This window comes from Leptopilina boulardi, unplaced genomic scaffold, assembly GCF_019393585.1.
Source record: "Leptopilina boulardi isolate dan_hultmark-lab unplaced genomic scaffold, ZJU_Lbou_2.1 LbouV2_366, whole genome shotgun sequence".
NCBI lineage: Eukaryota > Metazoa > Arthropoda > Insecta > Hymenoptera > Figitidae > Leptopilina > Leptopilina boulardi.
Window position 1 is genome coordinate 337,942 of NW_026137936.1, and position 19,011 is coordinate 356,952.

Genomic DNA, 19,011 nt, shown 5'->3' on the forward strand with positions numbered 1-19,011 from the left:
CTACATTTTAAAAAGACGTACAAAAAAATCACAGTTGATATAAAATTTTTTTTTTAAATTACAAAAGGACAAGTTGACTTAATGTAACACGTAATATAACACGTTCAATTATTTTTTTTAATCATAATCACAGCAAATATGTACCTTTAAATGATACATCTTGCATTTTGTTTGTCAACACCCCCCCCCTTTTTTTTTTTAATGTACACATCCAAATGTTTATAAATTTACGATCATTGTGCAGTTTATAGTATTTTTGTTGGTTTAACTTTTGACGAAGAGGTCAATTGGAATTTTGTACTTTGTAATAAATTGTACGATGCATAAGTGCACATTTGTTTCGGTGCAAATGGAATGTAAAATGCTCGAAACAATGGATGTGATCTGAAACAAAATTTATTTTAAATTAAAAACAATTTTAATTTAGTTATTTATTATTTTATTTATTTATTTTATTTATTTTTTTCCCTTATATTAATTAAATTAAATTTATAATAATAATAATTATAACTGTTTAACTCACTTGGCGGTATTTAAGAACTCAGATGATTTAATGACTAGAAAATTATCTGGCTGTTGAGAATAATCTCTCTCCCAATTTGGCTCGGTGCCAAGATTCAAATCAAAGATAAAATGACATCTTTCTACGTCGAACTGAATAATTTATGATAATAAATATGATGAAAAAGGAAGAATTATTTTTCTTTAAAAAAAAAAAAGGTTTTTTGCTTCGTCTAAAGAATTAAGAGTTTAAAAATGAAAAAAATAAATGTAATTTTCCACAAACTTACGTATCGTGATGGTTCTTCTTTATTCATATCATTGAAATTTGGTTGAATAATACTCGTAGCATTTTCATGATTTAAATAAGGTTGAGGCAATTGTCCCTTGAAATCTGATTTTAAATATTGAAGTTTCCAGCTAAAATTAATTTGTCGATAAAATCTTTTTTTTCATGTGGATACTATTTTAAAATAGAATTTTCGCTGGCAAAAAAAAAACTTACTTGTTAGATGGAAAGAAAAAGGAATTTGGGAAACGATACCATTCCTTTCCCACACAAAAATTAATGTTAACATCCTTCGAAACCAATCCTTCCATTCCTAATTTATTAGCCTCCATCATTACTTCCATTGGCGCGTAATAACCTATATTTTGTAAAAAAAATAGCATTTTTTTTTATTTATCCATAATTACAATTTTTTTACTTAGTTAAAATATTTTTGCAAAATTAATATTTTCTTTACCTCGATGTAATGCAAAGGTTCTTGATAATCCCATAAGTCCACATATCAATATCGCTGCAATTGTGATATGCGGAGTAAATTGTAAATAATGAGTGTTTCGTTTTTGAGCAGGAAGTGGCTTTAATGTTGTCCGAACAAAGAAATACAATTTTTGTAAAATATCCAGTGAAATTGCCCCCGCCAAACAAATCATGGGATATATCGGAAAAAGAAAGCGTTCCTCCTGAAAAATCAAAATTTTCACTTATAAATATACCATATTAAAACAAATAAATAATATGTATATATGTATAATTCTTTCTTTAAATTTTTCTCACTTTGTGCGATTGCAGAAAAAAAACGACAATCCAGCTATAAAGTGGAGCTAGTGAATAATAATAAGGTAAACATAAACTGTGTCGAGGTTTCGCGGGAACAACAGCCCAAGCTAAAATCTAAAATTAAATATATATTTTTATTAATAATTTTTATTTTATATTGTAATAAATTATTTATAATGTAAATAAATAGAATAAATTACCAATAAAAAGGGAGTAATCAAAGCTCCGATAAAAATAAAATTGAAATTTAAAAAACCATTTATAAAATAAAAACTAAATGGCTCAGTCCCATAAATATTTGGTCCATGTTGAGTAAAAATGTTGTACATAACAATATTAAGTGGCGCTATAACAAGTTTTCCAAAGTGCATCGAATCAACCCAAATCATTGGTAATAAAATAACTACAGCGGAAAACAATGACCATTTGATGAATTTAGTCCATTCTCTTCGATGTATCAGCATATCCATGGCAATTGGAAGTCTGCATTTGATTACAAAAAATAAAGAAATGTTCTTTTACACCTTTTTTTTAAATTGAATTGATTTCGAAAAAAATGTATTTAAATTATTTTTTTTTTATTAAAATTGTGTATAAATTTACCCAAGTAATGCAGCAAACGGCCAACCAAGTAAAGCCGAAACTGCAGTTGCAAATATGGCAAATTCGTATTTTCGTGCATACCACGCTGATATGGCAACTGTACTCAAGTACCTGTAAACATTGTATTTTAAAGTGACAAAAGAAATTATTTTTTTTTTCATCAAAATTTGAAAAAAATTACTTATAAAATACGATTTAATTACAAAAACATTTTAAATGTAAAACATACATTGAAAATGAAGATGGCAAAAATGCTGCACTCGATATGTACATTCCTGAACTAAATAATAGAAATACAAGTGTCATGCGAGCAACATGAACTCCAAACTCTCGACAGACGTTTCTGAAGATAAACAGATTATCAATTAGAAGTAAAATAATTTTCTTATACAATCTATAATTTCATAATGACTTGCTATTAAATTTTTCCAAGAAATAAATTTTATGTAGTTAATTTAAGTAATTTGTAATATTATCTTAAGAAAAATTTTTTTTGTTTCTTATAAATATTTTCCAATTTATTAAAAATATTATATAAAATTTAAAAAAAATCATCATCTAAATTTTACAATTATAATTTTATTTTAGTAAAGAATAAAAATATAATGTACTATAAAATAAATAAAAAATTATAACTCACTTGTAGAAATAAACTTCTGAAAGTGCACAGCCCACAGACAATAGACAGCGTATAAAATAAAAAACAAGAACAGGATTTGGCTCTAATAAATAATGATATAATTTTGCCGGTACCACATGAATTAATAAATAGATATATGATCTTAAGGCATACTGAGGACTATATTCCCATGTTTGTTGACCAGTACCATAAAGTAAATAATGACTCTGTAAAACAAATTAATTATTCTGTTTCATTAAATGAAAACTGACATTTTTTTTTTTTTTTTTTTTGCTATTGAAGTAATTTTAAATTTAAATTTTCTCACAAAATTTAAATATAAAACTATATACTTACAGGTTCCCAGTAATTGTATGTTTCATCACAGTCTGTTATATGACTCCACATTGCGGAGCAAAATCTAGCTGATAATAACAATTTAAATGCTGTATCACCACCAGGATATATAAGGCGAATATCCGATGATTCCTCAGATCTAAAATGAACAGATGTTTTATAAATTCTTTAAGTTAATATTTGATAAGTATATACAGAAACACATAAATAGAGGTTAGCCGGCATACAAGGTAATTTTTATGAATTTTATGAATTAACTTTAAATGATAATGAATAGAAATATTTTTATTTCTCAATATTTTTATATTACTAACTTTGATAATTTTCGGGCATTATTTTTCTTTTGATCCTTTTTTTTAACATAAAAGAGTTGTCTTTGACGTACACCAGGCGCCATTTTTGACAGTCTGCAAGTTATAAAGGTGCCTTTTCATACAACAACAGTTTGCCGCAGTAACAAGATTTTAATTGGTTAATTGTAACCATTTTTTAACCAATTCAAATCTTGTTGCTGTGGCAATTGTTGCTTTTTGAAAAGATACCTTTATATACCATTGTCAAAAGTCAACAAACTAAAATAATTGTTTTTATTATGATGATTATTTATTTACACTATTTAGTATTATTTTTTATTACAATTGAATTAGAAATAAATTGTTTATTTATAGTCGACTCAATTATTAGATATATTCATCATTTTCTATATTTCGTGCTTTCCTACATTGACAGCGTGCACATTTTCAGGATTTCTGACCTAAATATCAAAGAGATAAAATAAATTTTTAGACAAATTTTAAAATTTTGCACTTTATTTTCATTAAAAAATTTAATTTTAAAAAATATTTTATTATTTTAATAAAGTTTAATACATTTTTAATTTACAAAATATTTTTATTTTTTAAAATGGACAAAGGCAACTTCATATTAAGCAAATACGGCTGAAGGCCAGGATCTGCAGGTTCAAAACAAGGTTCTGATATTTTTCAAACTCCTGGAATACAAGTAAGACGACCTGTCCTTATTCTCAAGAAAGAGCATCTATTTCTCAAGTTTAATATCAAAGAGAATACGCATTGAGACGTCTATCAAACCACAAATTTCAAAAAATGCTCTTTGATGACAAAACCAATTAAATTTTGCAGATGGATTCTTCAAGGCAAGATTTCTTAGTCTTTAAAGACTAATAAAGAATATTAATAATACTCGCTGGAAGAACAGATGACAATTTTCAAGAAAAAAATTTTTTTTAATTAATTTAACTTCATTCCTTAAAATTTTGTAAAAATGATCCGATTCAAATGAATGATGGATTATTTTTTCATAGAAAATATTTTTTAACATCGTCACCGCTGGGATTTTTAAACAAGTGCACCGTTTTTTAAATATGGTTATTTGTTTAAAAAAATCATTTTCACTTTTCTTAAACAAATAATCATATATTTAAAAACGGTGCATTTGTTTAAAAATTCCAGCTGTGACGATGTTTAAGAAATATTTTCTGAAGAATTATTTATAAGTTAAACATTTTTTTTCTTGAAAATTAGTATGTATCTGTATTATTCCAGTGGACATTATTAATATTATTTTTATATTTTAAACATCAATTCATTTTTTTTTCTGGAGATTAATCGATGTGTGTTCAAAATATTTAAAAATTTAATAAAATAAATAATTACAGAATTAAATTGTTTTAAAAAATGCGAAATAACAAAACATAAAAATCGAAATTCGAAAGAATAAAGAGATGGAATGACATGAATTTAATATAATAGTATTTTTTGTTTATAATAATGAGGCAGCGAAATATATATGTGAATTGTTAAACATGATACAAATGCTTTTAAATGGTTAAGAGGGAAATCTTTAAAAATAAAGCCCCACTTAAAAATGTAACTGATAACGAAGCGTAGAGTTTGCTAGTTTCCAGTCAGGCATCACATTAGACAGTCAATTTATCATGGGGGGTCTGAAGTGTCGATTCATATTGTATTCCCGGTACCAGTAATAAAATAATTGTATTAATTTTTGAAAAAAAATAATTTCTCTTTAAAAATTTCATTTTTTATTCAATTAAAGATTAGTATTTATATTCATTATAGTGTAAATTTTTCCGTTAAGTGTACATAACTGATCAAATAAAACAGGTGTCTGCGATATAATTTTAGGTAAATTTTTTAATAAAACACTTTTTTTAAATAAAAATTATTTCCAAGAAATATGAAAATTAAAATAATTTTCTCATTTTTATAAATTAAAGTTATTATTAATAAAAAAAATACTGAAAAAAGTAATATTAAAAATTATTGATAAGGCACTAAATAACATTTTTTTTAACAAAATCTACTTTATTCAATGTAACGCTGACTATTAGATTTAATTAAATGATAATAATTTGTTTAAATAAGTGGAATTTCAAGAAAAAATTTGAAATAAAAACTAGTACTACATAACTTTACGCAATAAATAATAATTACTCAAAGTTTTTTTTAAAAAAAAGTTGGAAAAACTAAAATTAAAATTACTCCAAAAGGTGAAAAATTAATTACGTAAATAACTTTCTAAATGTGTAATTTCAACTGCGTAATAGAAATTCTTTTTTTAACTCTAGACTATATTAAATTTTTATCAAATTTTAAATCAATATAAAACTTAAATAAATAAAACTATAATTAGAGTTATAATTATTCAAAAAAGTTAAAAATTTTACGGAAATATATCGAAGATGATGCTCAGAAAATATTTTAACATTATAATACATTATTACTTTGAATAAAGAATCATTAATAAGAAGCAGGAAAAAATTGTATTTATTGTGAAATTGAACTGATAAGATAAATGACAATAATTGTTACATATTCTTTGCGAGCTTAAAATCTATCTCAATTGTTTCTATTTCACGTATTTATATTGATTTATAAAATTCCAACTTTTTATTTTACAAAAACACTCGGAATTTCCAGTTCGAAAAACATATTTAAAAAAAAAACCCATTGTAATCATACTTTAGGGTGCGTTATGAAACTGATATTTCTTGTCATTTCTATTTTTTTCTTATCTTAATCTTTTTGTTTAAAAAAAAAAAAAAATTCCAATGTGATGAAAATTAATTTAGTCGTTTCAAGTGTTAAGTCTTTATAGTAATGTATTTTTAAAGAATTACAGAAAAAAGAAACATAAAAGTATTGCGTCATTGTAATTATTGTAAATAATAATATTAATTTACTCTCTGAACACTGTGCAAGTTAGACATTAAAAATAAAACCTAAATTATAATGAGAAATACATGTATATATAAAATAAAATACAAATGAATTATTCTAAATATTTTAATTTTATTTACAGACAAAATGGAATGTTACACATCAAGTGATTCGGACTCGGAATCTGGCAGCAAAACTTTAGATCTTTCTTATTTGATGTTGGACACAAATGTGTTGAATGAACATTTTCTTTGTACAAATTCACCTGAAAATTTGGATACATTGCTTTTGTATCAAAATCGTTTGAGTACAATTCCCTATAGTATTGTAAGATTTATTAATTTGACAACATTAGATGTTTCAAATTGTGGACTAAATGAATTACCACATTTTCTTGGTGATCTTTCAATTAGTTGTCTCATTGCTAAGAATAATAATTTAACAAATAATTCATTGCCAAAATGCTTTGAAAATTTATTGGGTTTAAGGGAACTCAATTTAAGTGGAAATAGACTCACAGAATTTCCAGAACAGATTCTTGATCTTGTAGATTTGAAATTTCTCTATCTCGGTGGAAATTGTATTTCTGAAATTAATAAGGATCTATGGAAATTGCAACGGTAAAAAAAAAATTATATTCATTTTCTTTTTTTCACAATTCAATATTTTAATATAAAGAAAAATTTATAGGAAAATTCAATTAATTTTATTTATTTGGAATTATTATAAATTTATTTATTAAGAATACATTTTTTTTTGTCAAGTAAATATTTATCGTTTAAAAAAAAATGTAAAAAATATTCTAAATATTTTTCATTGTAAATCTATCAGAAATTCCCATGGGAATTCCAACTATTTCATATTTTCCGTACTCTTGTGAATCAGATGAAAATTTCCAAAATAAGAATTTTGTTGGAATTTTTTTTTTTTTTTTTTAAATTTATTTCTTTTAATTTACTTTTAGATTACAAGTATTATCCATGGGAGGAAATCGATTGATGGAAGTTCCATCAACTTTAGGCAGATGTACAGCTCTGCAAGCTTTAGTTCTTTGTGATAATATGTTGGAAAGTCTACCCAGTTCAATATCAAATTTGAAGAATTTAAAGTCACTATCACTTCATAAAAATCATTTGCGAACACTTCCGACTGAAATAATAACTCTTAAAAATCTCACAGAGGTATTGCCCTAAATAAATTATCAATATTTTATATATTTATTTATTTAAGAAATTCATTTAAAATTTTTTTTTTTTTTACTAAATATTTTTATTCTATAAATAAATTAACTATTTTTATATTCTTTTTTTATTGTAATATATATACAATTATTAATTTAATATATTTTTGCAGCTATCTCTACGAGATAATCCATTAGTTGTGAGATTTGTATCAGACATGACCCATGATCCACCAGCGTTATTAGAATTGGCAGCGAGAGTTGTCAAAAGTAATGATATTACATACGATGACGAAGGTATACCGAGAAATTTAATTGAATACTTGAACAGTGGTCATCGATGTGTCAATGTTAATTGCCAAGGTAAATAAATATTTCTTAATATTTAATTTATTATTTTTATGGAAAATTAGTTTTTTTATTAATAATTAATTTTTTTAATACTCCCATATTTTATCTGTAAAAAAATGTGTCAACTCTCTGAAATGTTTTTTTTTTCAAAATGAATACAGACAAAATTTTCATAAAAATTCGCCCAACATTAATTAATATTTTCATTTTTCAATCATATTTTGAACATTATTTATACTATATACAAATATGAAATTTATATAATATAATTATTTAAAATAAATTTAAATTTAATTCTCCCTGGAATTTGAGAAAATATTTAATTTTATTATACGTTTAATTAATATTTTCCTCTAGGAATATTTTTCGATAATCGAGTGGAACATGTGAAATTTGTCGATTTTTGTGGTAAATATCGTTTGCCACTTTTGCAATATCTTTGTAGCAGTAAATGCATTGATCCACGTGATGGCGAGGAAGAAATGGTCAGCGGTGCAATGATAAGAAAAGTTCTTCTTGGCTAGGAAAAATATAAACGCAAAAAAAAAAAATTTCATCTCCAAAATAGGTACAGACTTTTTTTTTTAAAAAAAACTTTTAAATAATACAGTCGAACCTTATGAAATGATATGATCACTAAAACTTATGGGAATAAATAATATTGCTAATAATAATACATTCAATTTTTTTTCAAATTGTAAATATCGATTATTTTTGAATTCAAATATAAATGAGATCCCATTTGACAAGTTTTGACTCTGAAAACTAAATTTAAAAAATTACTCTAACGTTTTCAAAAGCGTTGTATAATATATTTTTGTTATATTGTGTTAAATTTCAAACACGCCATGCCATATAGATATTTTATATAAATTTAGAAAAAAAAGTGGGGATTTACTTAAGGCTGTGTATAATTAGCAGATAAGTACGTGTATATTTTAATGCAATATAAAATTAGAAAGCCCCACAAAAAAAGTGATTTTTTTAAAATAGTGTATTCAATTCAGATATACTTAATGTATTATGAATTCTCATTTTTTAAATCAAAAATTGTTTTTAATTATTATAAATTAATATTTAATTAACAATACTTACTAATTATAAAAATGTAAATTAAAAAAAAATCTTTTTTTTTCTTTTTTTTTTAATATTGGACGGATAATAGACGCAGTTAGAATAACGTTATTGTTAATATTTTATTGTTAAATAAACCACAAAAATGTACAGTAATAATGGTTGTATTGTTATTTTTATTATTTTTATTATTATTATTATTATATATAGCAACTCCATAACGGAGGCAATCGATTCTCGCGTTAACGCACATTCAAATAGTATGCTACAAATATTGTACGAACTATTATATGTGTGTATGTGTGTGATAATTAAAAGAGTTCAGTTTGAAAAGGCTAAAAAATAAAAAAAAATTAACAATATGTAAAAATCAAATAAAAATAGAGAAAACAGTTTATAGGTATTTATAATCATTTTATATTTGTAGAATGACAGTAATAATCATAATTATCGTCATAATGATAATAATAGTAATCATATAATTAATAATATTTGCTACAATATTCGCATGTTAGTGTAATTATATTATATTATATATATAATTATACATACACATACACATAATCATACACATGTCTCTTTATCTATATATTATATTCATGTTTATGTATGTATTTGTGTATGTATATCTTTCTTTTTAGATATTTTCGTTCATTCGATCATTTTTTTTTCCTTATGGAGTTTTCAATATGTCCAAAATTAAAAATGGACAACACCATATGTGTACTTCTCTCTCGCTCTCTCTCTCTCCACGAATATTCGCTAATTTCTCTTTCTCTCTCATACTTATATGCACATTCATACATACGTAATTTATCTCATATAGGCTTCTTGTTTTCTTTTTTCGTAGCGACTATTTTTTTTTTTTTTTTTTTTACTTTGTGATCATTTCTTTCACTGCGTCGCTAATTATATAGGTATTAAACAATTTATCTAATATCGTACAATCATGAGTAAAGATTCTTCCAAGATTTACTTCGACTTGGATATTCTTTCTCGTCTGATATTGAAAACATTTTTTTTTTTTTTTTTATTAAATAGTTCGTCGTTTTTCATTTGTCACATATATATTGTTTGGTTTTCAAAAATCTGTTTTGTTTTCGTTATTTCCCTTGTATTTTTGTTTTAATATAGTGCGTTCAACAATATGGGCGCCATTTCGATCAAGGAATCGATTCCTTGTTTGTATTTTAGAACTAGAAGCGATAATTTTCACATTAGATTTTTTTTTTTTAACTGAAAATTCCTCTAGGTCATTATTTCTCATGGCATATTAGGCTTTCAAAAATTTTCTGTTTTTCTGTATTTATATTTTTCTTTGATATTTCTTTATTTTTTGAAATATATTTTTCTTTTTCAAAATAATTTAAAAAAAAAATTGTTTTCTTTATTATATTCTTGTTTTGGCGGTCTTGAATTGTTTGTTAAATATAGAAACATTAATTAGTCTTTTAAAAATGGAAATTGGCAATTTGGAAATTTAAATTTACCGCCTCGCACTGCGTATGATCCATAGATCATAATGCTTTAAACATTTTTTTAATCGCAAAACTTGATTATCTCTTTGAGTCAAAAAATCGTGTGAAATATTTTTCACACTGTCAAAAAAGATTGTTTTCATTATTTTCTTTTTAAATTTCCCCTTTTAATCTACATTGATATTTTAATCGACCATTCGCATCTATACTCAATAAAATTATTAAAAATTGAAAATAATTTGGTCGATTACTTATTTTAAAAAGACATAGGTACGAGTAGTTTTTAGGGGGTGATTGCGAATTTTAATCTTTATCTATATACGTTCGGTACTTATTGTGATGGCTGTTCTGTTCTGTTCCCTTCAAAAAGTTTAAAAATTCAAAATTAATAATAAAATATTTCAATTATTTATTTGTAAATAAGTAAAAAAATGTTTATAATCAAATGAAAGAATTCCAAATGAAAAAAAAACAAGTAGAATTAAGTAAAAGAACAACATTTTTACATTAAAATTTTATTCTCGAAATTAGTTTTTACTAATTTAAATTTTCGAAATAATTTTTTTATAACTTAAATTCTGGAAATAATTTTGAAAACTCTTAATTTTGTAAATCAAATTATTAATAATGAAAATTCTCGGTTTTTTATTTATATTGTATAATGTCAATATTTTTCCACTTTTTGCACTATTATTTTAAACAATTTTGTTTTGTAAACAATTATAATATAAAAAAAGAGTATAGGCAAGAATCATGGACTGGAATCGACAATATAATTCATTCAAATTTTTTTGATTTGTTTTTCTATTTTATAAAATCAAACAAAAAAATAAGACAAATACATATATTAAAAAATATCCTTATAATATATGTAGTCTTCTGAAAAATAAAATAATAATAAAGAGGGAAAATAGTTTTTAAACAATTTTTTACAATTATAATTTTACATTTCTATTATAAAACAATAATTACTATTAATATTATAATAATTAATCTAAATTCACCAAATTAAATTTGCTAACATTTGAGTTTTTATATAATTAACTTGTTATTTATTATCAGTCTCCACTAAATTGACAAGTTAATTATTAATAAACAAGTAAATAATTTAACTTGCAATTTTTCTTTTAAAATAATAATAAATTATAGTAAATTCGCTTATACACTTACAATATTTAACAGCAAATTAATTAACAAATTATTCACTAAGTTAGTAAAATCATCATATAATAAAAAATAATATTGCAGTAAAAACCATGGACGCTTTTTTTCGAAAATAGAAATTAAATTCTTTTTTTTTCTTTAAAAATTACTAATTGTTCGAAGGAATTTTAATCTTCTAAGAAAAAAAATTAATTATTCAATTGCATTTATATATAAATTTCAATAATCACTCTTAATTTAATTATTGAATTATTATTTGTAAATTCAAACTTATTAACGTAATAATTAATTTTAAAATATAATCTTCCAATATTTATTCTGTTTTGAAAAATTAATTTTATTTTCGAAAAAATTTTGTGTATCAAAATTTGTAATAAATTAAATTTAAAATTTTGCGATAATTTTAATAATAATTTTAATAATAATAATAATAATAATAATAATAATAATAATAATAATAATTCTAAAGTAAAATTCTATCGATTTACAAAATAATTGTCGAAAAATGTAATCGATTCCAGTTTATGATAAAATTAAAATTAATAACAATAAGTAAATTAATAACAAGAGTAAAAAATATGACGTTACTGTTGAGTTTTTTTTCTTTTTTTTAAAGAAAACGAATATTTTTTTACAACTTGCATCCCTTTTTAATATCTCTTATAATATTATTTTTCGCAATTTTTACGATATGGCTGCCATTGACTTTGCCTACTTATAGTGTTTATTATAGTCTACATTTTATGTTAAAGTGCTTGTTTTTTTTTTGTTTTTTTTGTTTTTTTCTTTAAATCTGCCATCGTTCTTTTGTTAGCCTATGTACACAGAATAAACGATATTATAATCGACAGTGCGAGGAACTCAGAATGTGTGAAATTATTATTTATTTAGTTTTTATTTAATTTTTATTTTATACCTCACAGGTAAATTGGTCTCTAAAATTGCATATTAACATCGAGTGAATCTTGATCTGTGTGCAATCATTTTCTTTTTTCCTACACGTTTAAATTTAATCGTAAAAGTAATTACATCTAAGTTTTCGAGTTATTTTCCGATAGCACTTATTTTTTTATGCATTTTAGTAATTTCGTATATTATTTACAGATACAACTCTTTTTTTTTTTTTTTTTTTTTTTTATCGATTCGTATAAGTTTATCGAGGTCTTTCACGTTCTCAAATTTCCCAGACTTCCTTTTGTTTATCTATATAAATATATATTATGTACTTAAAAGTGGCCCATTTTATTCGCAATGAAAATTCGCTTTGGTCTATTGAAACGTTAACTTTATAATATTCATCGGTAAAATAACAAAAAAAAAAGTCAAAGTTAGAAACAAATATTGATTAATTATTTCAAAAATTCCTTAAAAAATGGTTTTTAAAATATTTTCTGTCTTTCTTTCGATATGAAATTCGTTTCCTTCTATAAAAGCTCTGAAAACTTTCGTTCAATTTTTTAAAGTTTGGTTTTTTAGTGAAAGTTTATTTTTATAGAAATTACGTTTTATTTGAAAATCGTAGTTGAAAAGCAATTTTCATCTCTCGATTTGAAAACTTTCTTATTTCAATTTTAATGTTTTGTTATTTTGAAAATTTTTTTTTTCACAAAATTCTTTTTTTCCTGTTGTTTTAAAAAACATTGAAACAATTGAATTTAACATGCACATTAAAAAAGAAAAACATTTTTAAAAAATTGAAAATCAAAAGATAAAAATTAAAAAATATTAATAATCATTTCGCAGGAATTATTAATTAATATTAATTCTGTTTCGAAATTACTGTCGTTAATTATAAATGACGTAAATCATCTTTTACGTCAATGACACGAGTGAAAAGAAATTTATTTTGAAATATCTGAATAGTGACAGTTAAAGTTAAAGCCCAATGTGTTTATTAGAATTAAAAAAAACAGTGAGTTCTTTAAAAATGAAAAATAAAAATTCAAATATTCTCTTATTGAAGACATGTGCACAAAGAAATGAATCAGGATTTTTTTATTTATAAAAATGAATTTTAAATTCTTTAAATCAATTTTTAATAATTTATTAATATTTCATTTTTTTCTTCTTACTTTGAAATTCATATTTAGAAAAAGCTGATTTAAAATAGCTGTAGAAATCATTTTTAAAAATTTACAAGATTTTGTTTATTAATGAACTTTACTAATTATTATCATTATTTTTTTATTTACTGTATTAGAAATAATAATAATAATAATAATAATAATAATAATAATAATAATAGAAATCGCCGAACCATAAAAATTCCTGATTTACTTCGTAGGGGTGTAATTTTGAAAATTTAAGCTTTTTAATTACAGCACGAACAATTTAACTGTATATACATATGCACAGTCATACACAAGGTAATCACACATGTACACAATAATATGCGCACATATGTTATATTATCATATATATTTATACATATATATATTTATAACTTTAATTAATTTATTAATGATATAAACAAGTATTACACTTACATTTAGCTAGGTTTTTTATTTGCTTTTTTTTAAGAAGTAGAAGCTAAATGACGTGGAGCGAAGGAGAGTCGGAGATTGTGAAACGGAGGCAACGAAAACCGCGCGAGCAGTGTGGAAATATTATTTAATTTCTCTAAATCGCATTTTCGTTTTTTTTTTTTTTTTATTATTATTTTAATTCTTTACACAACAGCGGCGTCTCTATAATTAATAATTACTATTATTAAAATTATCTTCATATATATGTTTAATTCAGTTATATATAAAGTATTTATATATATAGACTTTCGGTTTTTTTTACACGGGCTCTTTCCCCTTTCCCCCACAAAAAAACCCCCGCCCCATCCCTTCAATTTCTCCCCATTGTCCCAAATATTGGTTTCTACCTAACAAATTACAGTTATGTGAAATCCAAGCTTTGCTTTGATTAAAGCAAAAAAACGCCGATCGACTCGATCGAAAATAAGTCGTCTTCTCGGTTTGTTCTGCGATGCTCGTTGGTGATTGCCTTGAATATTAAAATATATGAGTAAAAAAAAAAAAAAAAAAAAAAAAAATAAAAACGGTCAAACATTCAAGGCTTATCACAGTCGCCAAAACTTATTACAACGATATCACGCGTCATTATTATTATTTTTTTTCTCTTAAATAAAGTACATAGGGATTTATACTAATCAAGTAAATTCATTTATTATACTTCATATAATTACGATAAATAATAATAATCAACATTCTATATTCGAGTCGTGTGTGTGTGTGTGTTCTACTTTTTTTTTCTTTCAATCCATATATATATATATATAATCGTCGCTTTAAAACTTTCCATTTCAAATTAAATTTGTTTTTTTTCGCTGCTTTTGAAATTCTACAAGAATTTCAAGTGTTTTTTTTATAGCGCTTGTACAATCCATGTTAATCAATATCAATTTTTTTATTTTATTTTGTTGTTATTGTTTGTACTAAGACAATAAGCTAGCTGCTTTTAATTTTACAAATTCAAAATTGTCTCCTCGTCAATATTTGTGGTTCAATGGATAAAATTAATTTTACTATATATACTAAGATAAAAAGCCAGCTTGCTTTACATTTTTTACAAATTCAAATTGTTCTTTTTTCTTCGGCAATTTATCATCTATAATTCATTAATATATTTATATATATATATTAATGAATAAATTTTTTTTTTTAATATCACAAAGTCTCCAGCGAGTACGTTTGAGATCTAAAAGTCATAGATAAAGAGTGACTGACATTTTGAAGAAGAAAAAAAATTATATAGTGTACATTGTGTGTTTATACGATTAAAAATATACAGCGAAGCTTTGAAAAGAATCAAAGTTTCATGCGATCGGAGGAAAGGTTAAATAATTTAGACAAAACCTGCGTAAAAGCTGTGCCCACTTAAAAAAAGAAGTAAATTGTTAAAATCTTAATGAATCTATCAACATGGATAAAAATCTAAAATGAATCCTAAGATCTCTCCACTTCTTTGACCCAGTTTCTTTCATTCTTTTTTTTTTTTATTTTTTTCGCCTTCTTTTTCTTTCACAAACTCTGGCACTTTATTTTTTTTCTCTCTTTCTCTCTCTCTCTATTAAAAGTATTCCACCTGCGACAGTCAATTTCTTTAAAGATTGATGTAGAAAATTGGAAAAATATTTAAAAATAATTTTTATTTCACTTATTTTTTCTTTTCTCCTTAGTTTTCCGACTTGTTTTTACCATGTCTTCAATATATTTTTCTGTTTTCTTCACTTTATTACTTTTTTCCTCTCACGGAAAAAAGAAAAAATAGAAAATTATTTTTTTCCCTATCTGATTGAGAAAAATAAAAAAATATAGTAAAAAAAGTTCACATTTTAGAAAAAAGAAAAAAAAGTTTTATTTTCTATCAAATCTTTAAGAGAAATAAGTTGATTTTATTGAAAAATCATTTCTAATTGTCAAAATTAATAATATAATATTTTACATTTTTTTTACAGTTTTCCATTAATTAAAAAAAAAAATTGCCAATAATTAATTTTTATTCATTAATTGCTTAAAATTATTATATAAAAAAAATCTCATACTAATAATTAATTTTATTATTATTTTGTAAATTACAAAATTTAGATATTGTATAATTTATTTTTTAGAAACAAATTAATTTAATTAATTAATAATTAACTTTAACGTTAATTATACAAATTCCGAAAAATATACTATTTAAAAAGTTTTCCAATTTTCAGCATCAGTTGTCAAAAATTGCCTACAGGCGTAAAATCTTTTTTTGAAACAAAAAAAAGAAAATAAGATGCTTCTGCTTATTCCCAGAAAAAAAATGATATGTAGACCGAGTGATTAATCAAGGTTGCATAGCTAGTGGATAATGTACAAAAAAAAGACAATTGTTCACGTCTACCAAAAAAGAGGGGAGGGGGGAAACTCGTAGTCTATGTACAAGATAAGGCATAAAGAGACAACTTTTTTTTTTTTTTTCTCAAAGACGTTTAGCAAAATTTTGACTTAAAGTTATATCGCTCCTCTATAATGCAAGTAGAAGTTCGTCGAGTTGATTGTGAAAATTTTTTGTTTTAAATCTAATTTACAAGAATAAAAAAAAAATTATATTCTAATGAGTCGACACGATAAAACATGTTACAGACTGAAAAAGAAACGTCATTCCTAAAATTTAAGATTTTAATTTTAAAAAATGTTTCCAATTTAATTTATTATTTTTAGATTAAGATTTTTAAACAAAATGACAGACATTACATTGAATATTGTAAACAAATTTAATTCAAATTTGACATCAAAAGTGAAATTAATGAAAATTGAATTGAAGTTTTTAATTTTTTGATTATGTGAAACGATGTGAAATTTGAAGTGTCAAATTGTCATTAAAAAAAAGAGAACATTAACAATATTTTAATTATGAGTTCATTTGATCTTAAAAACTCTTCTTTTTAATCAATATATAAAAAATTAGTTTTTCATTTTTAGAATTAGTTTCTTTAATTTTGAAAAATTATAAAAAGCAAACAAATTGAAACGAAAGAAAATATTTCGATTTTTTTTTAGTGTCGTAGAATTTAGATGTAAAATACGCAAGTGTTCAGTCTTTGCGAACGAAGCGTTTTGCGTGTGTGCATTAGAATATAATCAGAGACCAGCGCACAGTGAGAGAGAGCTGGATTCCTGCTTTAGCGACGTATGTTTTGTTTGTTTGTTAAACTACTGTTTCAAAGAGAGTAATTATATAAATATAATTCTCGAATAGTTGTCGCTTTTCTTTTTTTTTTTTTTGTAGCCGTTATCGTTAGAGACTTCGAATGAATTGAATCTTGCCATTTTTTTTTAGTTTTTCATATATATATATACACTGAACTAATACTACCGATCACACACGCAAGTTGACGTTGAGCTGGGCGTGCGTGCAAAACGAGACGAGACGAGAGCGTTTTTTTTTTATCCTATTGGAAGGAATTTTGAGATTTGCAGGCGGGGGTGGCTCAATATCAACCGCGCTGCATCGGAGTGGCGTTGAGGTTTTTCTTTCTTTTTCATTTTTTTTTTTTTTTTCAATATAATTTACATTTTCGGGAAAATCGGGATATTTTCTCCACGAAAGATAGACGTCGTCGTCTTCTTCTTCGGGATGGGGAGTTATTTGAAATAAAAATTGTATCTTTGCAACACGCAACGTTAGAAAAATGAAGAGATTTTTTTTTTTAAGCCATTGTTGATTGGCTCGGGTCAGTATTTTGTGTAATGGAAGGTGTATTGGTGTTGACGTTGTTATCACTAGAGTTACCGCTAGCCCCAGCGGCAGCACTCGTGGCCTCAGATTGATTGCCAGTGGTTTCTGATGTTTGCATATATGACGGTATTAGAGTGGTATTTAATTCTTTTTGAATTCCCAATTCCTGTTCGGTGAAATTAAATAGTGGCGGAAGTTCCCGACCATTTGGCAATCGGGTATTTTGATCTCGTAACTCATCGAAAAAGGAATGCGCACATGCTTGAAGTGGTGTCATTCTTAATGAGGGTGTATACTCGAGAAGTCGAGCAACCAGTTCCATTGCTTCTGGTGGTGTACGTGCTCTAAATACCTGCGAAAAAAAAATAAAAATTCATTAAAATTATTTGACAAAAAATTGATTTAGAAAAAGAAAATAATAATTCGAAAGAACGAATTAGTTTTTTTGGGATGTCATTGTTATTGCAGTGAAGAATATTATTAATTTCTATATATATATATATTTGAATTTTTAAATTGACACGAGAAATTTTATCACAAACAAAAGGATAATTAATTGTTTCAGTTCTACAAAATACATTTTTTTATGAGGGATTTTATGGAATAACAATCACTAGTGATTTTCTAAATTGATCGTGCAATGAATTTTTTTTTTTATTCTGCAATTTGTCCTAATAGTTTTTCTTTAATTTTTTCCATTGCAATTAGAAATAAAAATTTATTTATTTCTGTTTTTATTTAACAGGGTGTCTATAACAAGGATTGAGAAAAATATAACGACTTTTTACTAACCTTATTTCTCCCTTTTTGGGACAAAAATATGATTATTGTTATATTTAACAATAAATTAACGTCTAATGATAGTAAAAATGGTGATAAAACCATTTAAGTTTTGTTAGATTAAAAAATTTTTTTTAATTTACAAAAAATTTTAATTTTTTTTATAAATTTAGAGAAATTTCTCTGACTTCCCTTACCGTTAGACACCCTGTTTAATGAAAATCAATTGATAGATAAAAATAATGAATACAAAAACTGGTAAATGAAAGAACCGAATAAAAAGTTAAAGAAGAAAAATATAATTTAGAAAATAAAATAAAAAAAGTAGCGTTTAACTGTAAAAAAAATTGTTGATTCGTGTGAAAAAAATGGAAAATTTTCAATTCCAGTGTTTCAACTTGATAGAATACAAC

General features: G+C 24.2%; 3 protein-coding genes across 6 annotated transcripts in view; 1 reads left to right on the forward strand and 2 right to left on the reverse strand.

Annotated features, from left to right (window-relative positions):
- Positions 1-28: 28 nt before the first annotated feature.
- LOC127286923 (alpha-1,2-mannosyltransferase ALG9) lies at positions 29-3,573 on the reverse strand. Its single transcript, XM_051313574.1, has 12 exons — positions 3,461-3,573; positions 3,147-3,285; positions 2,811-3,016; positions 2,400-2,513; positions 2,171-2,281; positions 1,768-2,050; positions 1,565-1,681; positions 1,248-1,470; positions 1,007-1,148; positions 792-921; positions 524-654; positions 29-384 (listed from the first exon to the last, which is right to left on the reverse strand). Exons 1-12 carry the CDS (start codon positions 3,541-3,543, stop codon positions 246-248), a joined length of 1,818 nt encoding a protein of 605 aa, XP_051169531.1. The 5' UTR covers positions 3,544-3,573; the 3' UTR covers positions 29-245.
- A 351-nt stretch (positions 3,574-3,924) lies between these two features.
- LOC127286932 (leucine-rich repeat-containing protein 58) lies at positions 3,925-16,583 on the forward strand. Of its 2 annotated transcripts, none has more exons than XM_051313599.1 (5): positions 3,925-4,302; positions 6,489-6,966; positions 7,311-7,527; positions 7,700-7,889; positions 8,235-16,583. In XM_051313599.1, exons 1-5 carry the CDS (start codon positions 4,263-4,265, stop codon positions 8,399-8,401), a joined length of 1,092 nt encoding a protein of 363 aa, XP_051169556.1. In that variant the 5' UTR covers positions 3,925-4,262; the 3' UTR covers positions 8,402-16,583. The 2 variants fall into 2 exon arrangements, with proteins under 2 accessions (XP_051169556.1, XP_051169557.1); XM_051313600.1 differs by lacking the exon at positions 3,925-4,302 and adding an exon at positions 5,046-5,311.
- The window catches only part of LOC127286927 (glycogen synthase kinase-3 beta), a 72,410-nt gene continuing 68,142 nt past the window's right edge, over positions 14,744-19,011 (reverse strand). For all 3 annotated transcript variants that reach the window (XM_051313589.1, XM_051313591.1, XM_051313588.1), the window contains exon 7: positions 14,744-18,170. In XM_051313589.1, coding sequence (XP_051169546.1) covers positions 17,790-18,170 — 381 coding nt within the window. In that variant the 3' untranslated portion in view covers positions 14,744-17,789. The remainder of the gene's footprint in view (positions 18,171-19,011) is intronic.